The sequence below is a fragment of the Serinus canaria genome, chromosome 3 (assembly GCF_022539315.1).
Source record: "Serinus canaria isolate serCan28SL12 chromosome 3, serCan2020, whole genome shotgun sequence".
NCBI lineage: Eukaryota > Metazoa > Chordata > Aves > Passeriformes > Fringillidae > Serinus > Serinus canaria.
Window position 1 is genome coordinate 78,172,815 of NC_066316.1, and position 9,543 is coordinate 78,182,357.

Genomic DNA, 9,543 nt, shown 5'->3' on the forward strand with positions numbered 1-9,543 from the left:
TGTAGAAGTGTGTGCTGTTTGCAGTCATGTGGTGTACAAAATGAATATGGGAGATGCAGCACATTAGAAAATTTGAGTTCCCCAGTGACAAGGGATCCTGCACCAGATAGAAACGAGGCTCAGAACTTGTCATGCAGGAAATGAACCCACAAAAACTTCAGAAAGCTGCTCTATATGCTAATGTGTTTTAAGTATGCAGTGGAAGCAACTGGAAGACTGTGAAATACAAGGGGCAGTGGGAGCAGTGGAGTGGGCACTTCCAGTGCCACTGATTCCATCTGGAAACCATGCTAGCTGTGGCTTTAGTTTTTATCGAAAGAAGCCCCATGGGTGAGTAGAAGAGAGAGAGAATTATTAAAAAGATATCTTCAAAAATTGTGACACGTGGGAAGAAATCATTGTTTAATACAAGCATCTTTCACTTGGAAGAATCTTGATGCATATTAGAAATATGATTTGCAGTAAAACCTCAGTAAAGCTGAAATAGAGACTGTGCAGAGCAGTGCCACAGAACAGAGCCTGCAGCCTGATTTCCTAAAACCAAGAGCAGATGCTTAGGTGATGTGCATCAACATAGCACAACGTGGCCTTGCTCCTTGCTACAGGTTACCAGATGCCTCTGTGGTGCTGAGGAAGGCTGCCAAGGAAAAGAGGGAGAGAAAGATAAACACGGGAAAAAGTTAACAAACAGGATTCACAGGCCAGGAAACAGTGAAATGAGAAGGAAAGAAAAGTGATTAGGAAGGTAAAAAATTGAAATGAGTCTCTCTCCCTTAGGTCTTTGAGAAGCTGTTCGTATAATTTTCTAATCGTGATTTTTTTTCCCACAGCTCATTCATAGTTACATCTTCTACTCACAGCAGCAACATCAAAAATTTATATTTAAGCACTGATTCATAGAAGCATAGAAATTAGCTGAGTAGGAAGGAGTAATTTAATCATATAACTTCATCTATAGATGATTACCTGCATGGGATTAATGAAGAAGTAAAGATCCCCTGGCAGTATAAGAGAGGAAGGGAGCAATGTTTGCAAATGAACATGGAGTAAAATAGAGAAAGCTGAAGAATAATTTTACTGCTGATGAACCTGGAATTTATCCAAAGTCAGATAATTAAAAAAAAAAAAAAAAATTGGCCCCAAGTGAAAAACAGTAATTAGAAAGGGTGACTATATATTGCACAGGACCCTTATGAAATACTACTTGAACAATAAAAGATATCACAAGATTTACTGTGTCTACTTAAGCAATAAAGCAATTTGAGATAATCCTTCATGGAAATCATTTGGGTGTGTAAAGGATGAACATAACCCAGCTTGTCTCTTATTGATATTTGCAATGGTTAAACAATACCCAGGCACAAGGACTATCTCTGCACTTAAGCTGGAAGCTTCTATTTCCCCTCAACACTCTAATGCTCTTTACTTTTTGATAACTGGAATTCAAAACAGAGGGAGTGGAAATCGAGTCCTTAGAAAAGATTCCTTTATTCTTTTAATATATTGCCTTGGATAAACCAAATTTTTTAAGTTCATTTTTTGTTTGTTTGGGTTTTATTTTGGTTTTGTTTTTGTGGGGTTGTTTTTTTTTTTTTTTTTTTTTTTTTTTTTTTTTTTTTTTTTGTTCCTTCCTTGCACATGCAAAGGACAAAGAAATAAGTGATAAAAACTGGAAAGCTGGACAGCTCAGGTACACAGCAGTGAAGTCTGAATTGTGACAGTGTTTTATGTAAAGTTGGGGAGGCAGGGGCTTTATTTTAAACCTTTTGGGAAGCTCAATCCCATCATCTTTCTCCACACAGGAAGATCAACAAAATAAATCCTGTGTTGTGAACAACTTGGTACATCATTGTGGTGAGGAACCCACAACTTTAAAGTACTGTGCATGAGCCAAATCTAAGTGGCTCAGGATATAGCAACTCTTAATGTGTTTTTGCTGCGTCTGTGTATGCTGTGCACTAGAGAGAGATAGCTCACCTCAGAAGAGGATGTGATCTGTATGGGAAAGGTGGAGAAAAAGAGACAGGCAATACACACACACAGACACAGAGATTCCTCCACTGCCCACAGTGACTGCTTTTCTTTCAGGAGTTTTACCATATCAGAAGTGGTTTTGAGAAGGAAAAAACCCATCAGCTGCAAGGAATAGGAGAGATGTGGAAAGATCATGGAGGTGGTGAGGACAAAGCTTGTAAGGAAGAGAGTGGCTGGCACAGGTACAAATCAGGAGCTGAGTAAAACCTGAGTAACCTGTGCAGGGACAGGTCCCTAAAAGCAAACATACAGGCCCATAAAAGAACAAAACTAGGGTCAATTTAATGTGGAAGAAAGGGAACAAAAGGAGAGGGTACAGAAGAAAGGCAACAAGATAAAAAAATAGGTAAAATAGCATTTGAAGAGTCTGTCTTTTGGGGGTGACAGCTTGTTGATTGGTGCAATCTTCAGGAATGTATGAACTCACTCCAAAGCATTGGCTGCTTACAGAGTAAAAACCTTCTGGAAATGTCCTGGCTACATGTAAGACAGTAAAATCTTGCAGACTTGAACAGCCACAATCATGGGAATTCTGATAACTGCAGAGAGATTGGGGGAGGACAAGGGTTTGCTCAAGTAGGACCACAATAAATTCAGGGATTGGAGAGAGTCAGAAACCCAAAGGCAGGACAGGCAGGAAGTCAGGGCTGTAAAGCAAGACACCTTTGCAAGGGCACCATTGGAGTGTGAGAACCTAGGACATCCCTCTGGTTGCCCTGGAGGGTTCGAGCCCGTGGTCGAGGGCTCAGAGACCTTGGCATGAAGCCAAACACATCTGTGCCTTTGATTTTAATGGAGAGAATTGCCAGCTTTATGTGAAGATTTACAAGCCATGAGAATTTAAGTAGAATGTTTGTCACAAGGTAGAAAAGTAGAATTTTGGGGTTTTAGAATGGGGGTTCAGAAGCCAAGATGGAGGGATTTGGACGTACCTTGTCCTTCTTCTTTTTTCTTCTTAGCCTCCATCTTCTGGGTGATGGTGGCACTTTTGGGTTGGTTTAGAGTAGAAACACACTGTCTAACACAGGTGATAGGTATTGGGAAATTATTGTAAATAAAGTACACGTAGTTTTTAGCATAAAAAGATAACTGCCTCTGGGGCGGTCAGTGTGCCACGGACTGACTTGCTAGACAGACCTCAGCAGGTCACAAAAAGAATGTTATAGATAACAGAGAATAAACAACCTTGATAACCATAGCCAAAGATTCCTGACTCCTTCTTCCATCTCGGGGCTGGGAAAGAGAGACTTTCTAACGCCTCGATATAATCTCGACCACAGAGGCTCTGAGATTAGACAAAATAAGGCTTTGAGGCTGCAGGATGGTTTAGAGAGGTTGAGGAAGATGGAGGTAGTCTGTAGGTCTTGAATACATCACCAAGAGCTTGTTGGGAAGATCTTGTATTGCACCCATGGAGTGGGTGGGCCTGATCCAGGATAGGTGTGAAGGGGGAATTGCCATGGACAGGTCAAGAAATGTCTCCAAACCAATTGTAAAAGAAGCAAAAACTTAACAGAGAAAAAAAAAAAAAAAAGATGTTGTCAAACAGTGTCGTCAGACTAGCAAAAGTTTTCATTTTCATGAGAAGACTGGTAATTTCTGATCAAGTTGAGTTAAGTAGCCAATCCTTTATATTGTTCCTGACTTTGATTCTGATCATGGGGAAAACATACATCTTCATCAATCTAGTGGCATTTGTTGGAAAACATTCTCTGTGTTTAGCTAATGACTTAATTAGAAAATCAGTAGTCAGCTGGCAGTGAATGGTGAGTCTTTATTTAACAGGAAAGCACGGAAATTAGCCATCCATCTGTTTTTTCCTGTTAATTACCTCTAAATATTAAAACTGAATACAGCCTTCAACCTGATTGGTAGTTGGAGTGGTAATAGAAGTGCTCACATACTAAAAGGAATCTAAAAGGAAGCCTTTAGTAGAAATAAAGATGGTGCAGCTCCTGTATTTTACAGCTTTCATCCCTGTTTCTGAAGCACTACTACCTGGCTATGACAGCTGCTGTGGAGGTCACACTCAGCATTTCCAGCCCCTCAGCCACACATACAGCTTTAAATGAGAGTCAGTCTTGGCAAAAGAGTTGACTGAGCTGTTGTTTTTCCAGGAGAAGCATGACTGCCCACAGCATGTCAGAGCAGTGCTGAGCTGTGAGGCTGGTCCCACTCTGAGGTTTGTTGTTTGTAGGGTGCTGGGATCAGCTGGCCTCCAGAGAACCAGTCTGACCTAAGTTACTCTGTGTGCCATGCACCCTTAGGAGCAGCAGTCAGAGCTGGAAGCACCTCTCATCTTGTTGGTTTTCCCCTCTAAAACACCTTTCACCAGCACTGTCACTCCCACCCCTTCCCTTCTCCTAGCAAAGACCCCTGTGCAGCCCAGCCCAGAGCTGAGCCAGAGCTCCCCCCAAAGAACCTGGCAGGGGTGCAGCTTCTGCCTCAGCTGAGCTCCTTGGGGTGGCTCAGACAGTCTGCTGGGGCAGTCTTGCACTTTTACTCTTCCCTTTCTGGTCTTCACAGCAGCTGGGCACCCTGGTGCACCCAAGGGACACCAAAATCTGCTCTCTTCTAGCCATAAGTGCTTGTGTGTCCTTTATTCTCTGCCGCATTCAACTTGTTTCACAAATTGTGCCAAGTTCTTGTTCTTTAATAATAAATTCTGTTGCCCTTTCTGAAAGAAAAAAAAATATTCTGCAGCACTTCTTACAAACACCACATTTTATTCTAATTTCCAATTTTTCTTTTTTTCTTAATAGCATATCAGCTCTGGGGAGCTTCTTTGGAAGCTTTGTTGATAGGCAGGGTCAGCACACACTTCCCCGATTCCAATCAACAATTTCCACCTCCAACAAGCTGCAAAAAGGAAAAACTATAATGGATGTCTGTGCTTCCTCACCAAAAGAAATTTTCAGTGGCTGAGATAATTTTCCTCTCTTTTTAGGTATTAATGTTTGCTAGTAGGTAATCCAAAGGTGTCTGGTGGAGGCAGCTGCAACAGTAGCTTCAGCAGGGCAGCTGGAATGGACCTCCCAAATTCAGGCAGGGAGTCCTGGAAGAAGAATCCCACTGCATGTGGGTAAGCAGCAGGTCACACTTTTGTCACCTTCAGACTTGGTTTACACTCAGCTTGTGGCACTGCATCTTTCCAGCCAAATGCTTTCTCTCACCAGCAAGGATGTCATTTCCCAGTTCCATTTGCAGTTTATTACTCACATATTACTTACACTTCCTTGGCTCTTGATAAGAAAAATTACTGTCATCTTGTAAATTTTAAAACATTTTTAAGAGATGGCTTTCAGTGCTGTTCCAACACTTTTGCTACCTCTAGTATTTGTTTTGATGGATTTGAAGCTGCCATACTATAGTTTTCACAGTTATTGGATGTCAGGTTGACACATGTGGTGTTACCTTTGTTGTGTATTGGTGTAATTCAAAAAGGATTTGACGAGAAAAATGGTCAGGGAAGAAAATTAGGGTGCAAGGCAGTAATAAATATTTAAATGGTTCCTAGGAGTTTCTAATGGACAATACCAAATTCTCAGCTTTGATTTTGCCCCTTCCCAGACTGATTTCCACAATATTTGAATCAGAAAATTTTAACTTCCATTAAGCACAAAAGATAGGATACAAAGCACTTTTTGTCTCTCAGGACAGAGGAAGCAGATCTGTGAAGGACTCCCAGAGTAAGAAACCCTACCAGAGCACCTGACCATAGGTTATGTGGGCAAGATTGGCATTGTAAATTGTGTGACGAGAACAAGGCATATGCGCAGACTGCTATTAAAATAAATTACTCTACTGATTTTTTTTTCCCTGATATTCAGAAATAATTAGGTTTAGATGTTTTTGAATTTCTGCATATAGCTGGCCTGCTGAGAAGATATCCAGTTGATCTTACCCACCAAGGGGTAACATCCATAGATCCTTGGGGCTGTGCTTCACAATATTCAGGTGAAGTGTGGCACAAGAGAAAAATACCACCCCAGAACTGACTAAGGCACAAGGCCTGAAGAAATAGGGTTAGTAGTATTGGAATTGTGACTGCTCAGATGTGCAGTTAGTTTCTCAAGTATGACACCTGCTAGCTGCATCCTCTCAATTGCCAAACAATCTGCACAGCTGTCTGCCCAACACCTTGAATGTAAATCTGGAATATTACACAAAGAGAGCCACTTTTTAGAATTCCTTTGGGTTATGAAATGGGATCATTTCTAGATGCAATGAACTGAACTTTGCTTTCTGTTTTGGGAGTGTGTTTCTGAAGAAAGGAATGGTTTATTCTGCCTCAACCCAAGGTAGAAATGGTGGTAATTTTCCTCCTAAATGGTTGTTACAGCTTTCTCACAATGCCACAGTAAAGAGGTGCTGTTTAGCTGTCATGACCATGAAGTGTTTATTAATTTTGAATATGTATTTATGGGGTTTAGTTTATACAGCACATAATTTAGATGTTTGATTCTTAAATGGAAAAAGTATAAAAGTGAATATTGTTGTTTGCTTCTTGAATCATTGATTACACAAAATGTCTTAGAGACACGAGTATCTAATACTAATTTTTTGTTGTTTCATTTCTAAAAAAATCTTTTTCTTTGTAGAATAAATTTATTTCAAACCCTTTACTATGAATATCACTAGAGATTAAAAAATGGCATAATGAATTACAGGCTGAAGAACAGTCAGGCAAATAGACAAACACAAAAATCCCCTTTATCAAGGGAAACAGTGGCAGAGTCAAATAGTTTTGCTCATTTTTAAGGCCTGGAGTCATGCCAGCATCATCATCTCTCAGTGCTTTTAAGTATGTTCTCGACACCTGATGAGCTTTCTAAAGGCCAGCTTGAAATCCTCGTTAAAGCTCGTGTACAGCAAAGGGTTGATGAGCGAGTTGACATACCCAAGCCAGGTCAAGAAGTCTGCTACTTCTGGAGAGACAGTGCAAATGTGGAGGCCCACAAGCAGTTCCTTGATGAAAAAGGGCAACCAGGACAAAATGAAAGCCCCTAAAATCAGCCCCAAAATGCGAGCAGCCTTTCGTTCTCGTGTCGTGGAGATCTGCTGCCGGTCGCCAGCCGGGTCCAAGTCATTCTCAAAAGGAGGGATCCTCACGGATGCGTTGATTTTATCAAACTCTGTGGTTGGGTCAGACGTGGAGAAGTCTGAGACGCAGAACGTCTGTGTGAGCTTGCAGCTGGCAAAAGAGTTCTGGCTGTCGGTGCTCCTGTTGCTGAGGTGGCGGCTCGAACCCCGCTTCTGGTAAAGGCTCTTTGCAGCGTGGTAAATTCTGTAGTACAGGATCAGGATCAAAGTCAAGGGGATGTAAAATGCCCCGAATGTGGAATAAATGGTGTAGATGACATGGTCATGCTGGATGCGGCACTCACTGGGAATACTGATGCTGTGGTGGTTTCTCCAGAACAAGGGGGGCATTGATATGAAAACAGAGATAGTCCACACAGTGGCTATCATCAGCCCAGCCCTTTTTGCCGTTCTCTTCCTGGCGTACTCGATGGCGTCCGTGATGGCCCAGTACCTGTCCAGCGCGATGACACACAGGTGAAGGATTGAACACGTGCAACAGGTCATGTCGACGCTGAGCCAGATCTCACAGATGAAGTAGCCCAGAGTCCATTTATCTATCATTATGTAAGTGATGCTCAAGGGCATGACGAGAACAGCAACAAGGAGATCTGTCACAGCCAGTGAACATATGAGATAATTTGCCGGCTGGTGGAGCTTCTTGGTTGTGGAGATTGCTGCAATTACAGCAGAATTCAGCAGCATAGTCAGGGTTGTGATGGTGGCCAAGGTCAGGGTAACGAGCATCTTTTCAGTTACTGTCTTTGGCTTTGCAGCCTCACTGGCTTCAGTGGTGCAATTTGTGAAATTCATTTTCCCCTCCAGGATGCAAGAAGTTGGTAATGAAGAGTTCCAGGTTCAGAAGTTATCCGTTTGAAAGAGATGCTCTATGTGCAATTTTAAAATATTTTTTATAAATCCATATTCAACAGAGCAGCAAAAAAGCTTCCAGGTTTCTTCCTGGAAAGAAGAAATTAATTGTTCGTTGTTTTCCTAGAAGATAAAAACACATCTGTTAGTCAATGTAGGATAATCCCACCTTTTTGGTAAAAAAGTTTTGCATTTCTAATATTATCATCTCAAGTAAAATGTTGGTCTGTTTTCCCTTCTCTTCTCTTGCCTTTTCTCTCCCCTTTCTCTGCATTCATCGTTCATTTTTTTCTTCTCTAAAGGGCAATTTGGGCCAGATTTCCTGCTGATGTGAAATGGTTATTCCTTCTTCATTTTGGAGATTTTACTTAAAGTAGGAGGCTGTACTACGGGACCTCCACTGGTCCCTTTTCACAAACAAGTCTGTGATCTTTGTGATACTGATACCAGGAGCCAGCCCTTTTCCTGCTTGTTAAAATACACTCCAGCAGATGAAGAGCTGAGGGAATTTGCCTCTTCATTTTAATTGCTGTATGAGCGGCATCAATTACTTTTATGTATCACCTTTGGAAAAAAAGCAGCAGAGCAGCCTACCTGAGTAAAGGCATGCCAGCACTTCACACCTTTCTATTCTGCTTTTTCATATCCATGTCTGCATTAATATATTAGAAACAGTACTTAAAAATTATTCAGGTTACTTTTATCATGCAGGTTTTCAACAATGTTTAAAGCTTTATGGCAAATGCTTGGTTTTACACAGCACATCAGTGTTGCTAGGAGCTCATATAGTTTTGTCTAATTATTCCTGACATTTCACATATCCCACTGTGAGTGTCTTTAGAGGAGACAGACAAAAAGCTTTTGCCATTGCTTTGAGATTTCTATCTAATTGTGCTTCCTGTCAGGGAGTCCAGCGTGATGCAAGGAACAACAATTAACAAAAAGTTTAATTTTATTTCAGAAGTTCACATGCCTTTTCATTACATCCCAAATGCTAACTGAAGCCAGAGTTAATAGTCCATGAGATGCAGCTTGGGATGACCTCTGGGATCTAGCTTACTGATTTGTAATTTATCTTGGCATAAAGGATGTGGAAAACTGAAAGTCAGAATCCTTATCCACTGAAATAAATAAAAAGATTCCTTCCCCTGGCTTCATTTATCAGAGTAAGGAGGCTTCTATGTTAGTTGTACAGGCTCCCTTTACAAGCAGGGGAAAAAGATAGCGGCTGCTGAAAATACACTTGTCCCCTCCCAAGACAAGCCCTTAAGGAAGATGCTATGAATCATATCCTGGAAATGCTGATCTGTCCCTATTTTCACTACAAGTGGCTCCTCCACAGTTGCATTCAGAATACATGCCTGGTTTTCAGATGGCTAAATCTGAGAGGTGAAACCCATTCTCACCAGTGGGACTTGGATTAGGCTCGGGGTTTGCACATGCAAGCTAATGAGGAATTAAGAAATTGAATGAGGAATTATGCATTTAAAGCTAGTTGACTGCTTAGCTCTGTGTACATATGCTCTTCTTCAGAAACTGGAGTGCCATTTCAGAATG

The 9,543-nt window shown here is 41.3% G+C and overlaps 1 protein-coding gene across 1 annotated transcript; it reads right to left on the reverse strand.

Moving 5' to 3' along the window:
- Positions 1–6,790: 6,790 nt before the first annotated feature.
- Positions 6,791–7,941, reverse strand: HTR1E (5-hydroxytryptamine receptor 1E). The gene has a single exon (XM_009093898.4). It carries the CDS (start codon positions 7,927–7,929, stop codon positions 6,835–6,837), a length of 1,095 nt encoding a protein of 364 aa, XP_009092146.1. The 5' UTR covers positions 7,930–7,941; the 3' UTR covers positions 6,791–6,834.
- Positions 7,942–9,543: the final 1,602 nt, after the last annotated feature.

Coding starts and splice junctions, on each gene's coding strand:
- HTR1E (XM_009093898.4), bottom strand. CDS start 7,929: ATGAATTTCACAAATTGCACCACTGAAGCCAGTGAGGCTGCAAAGCCA.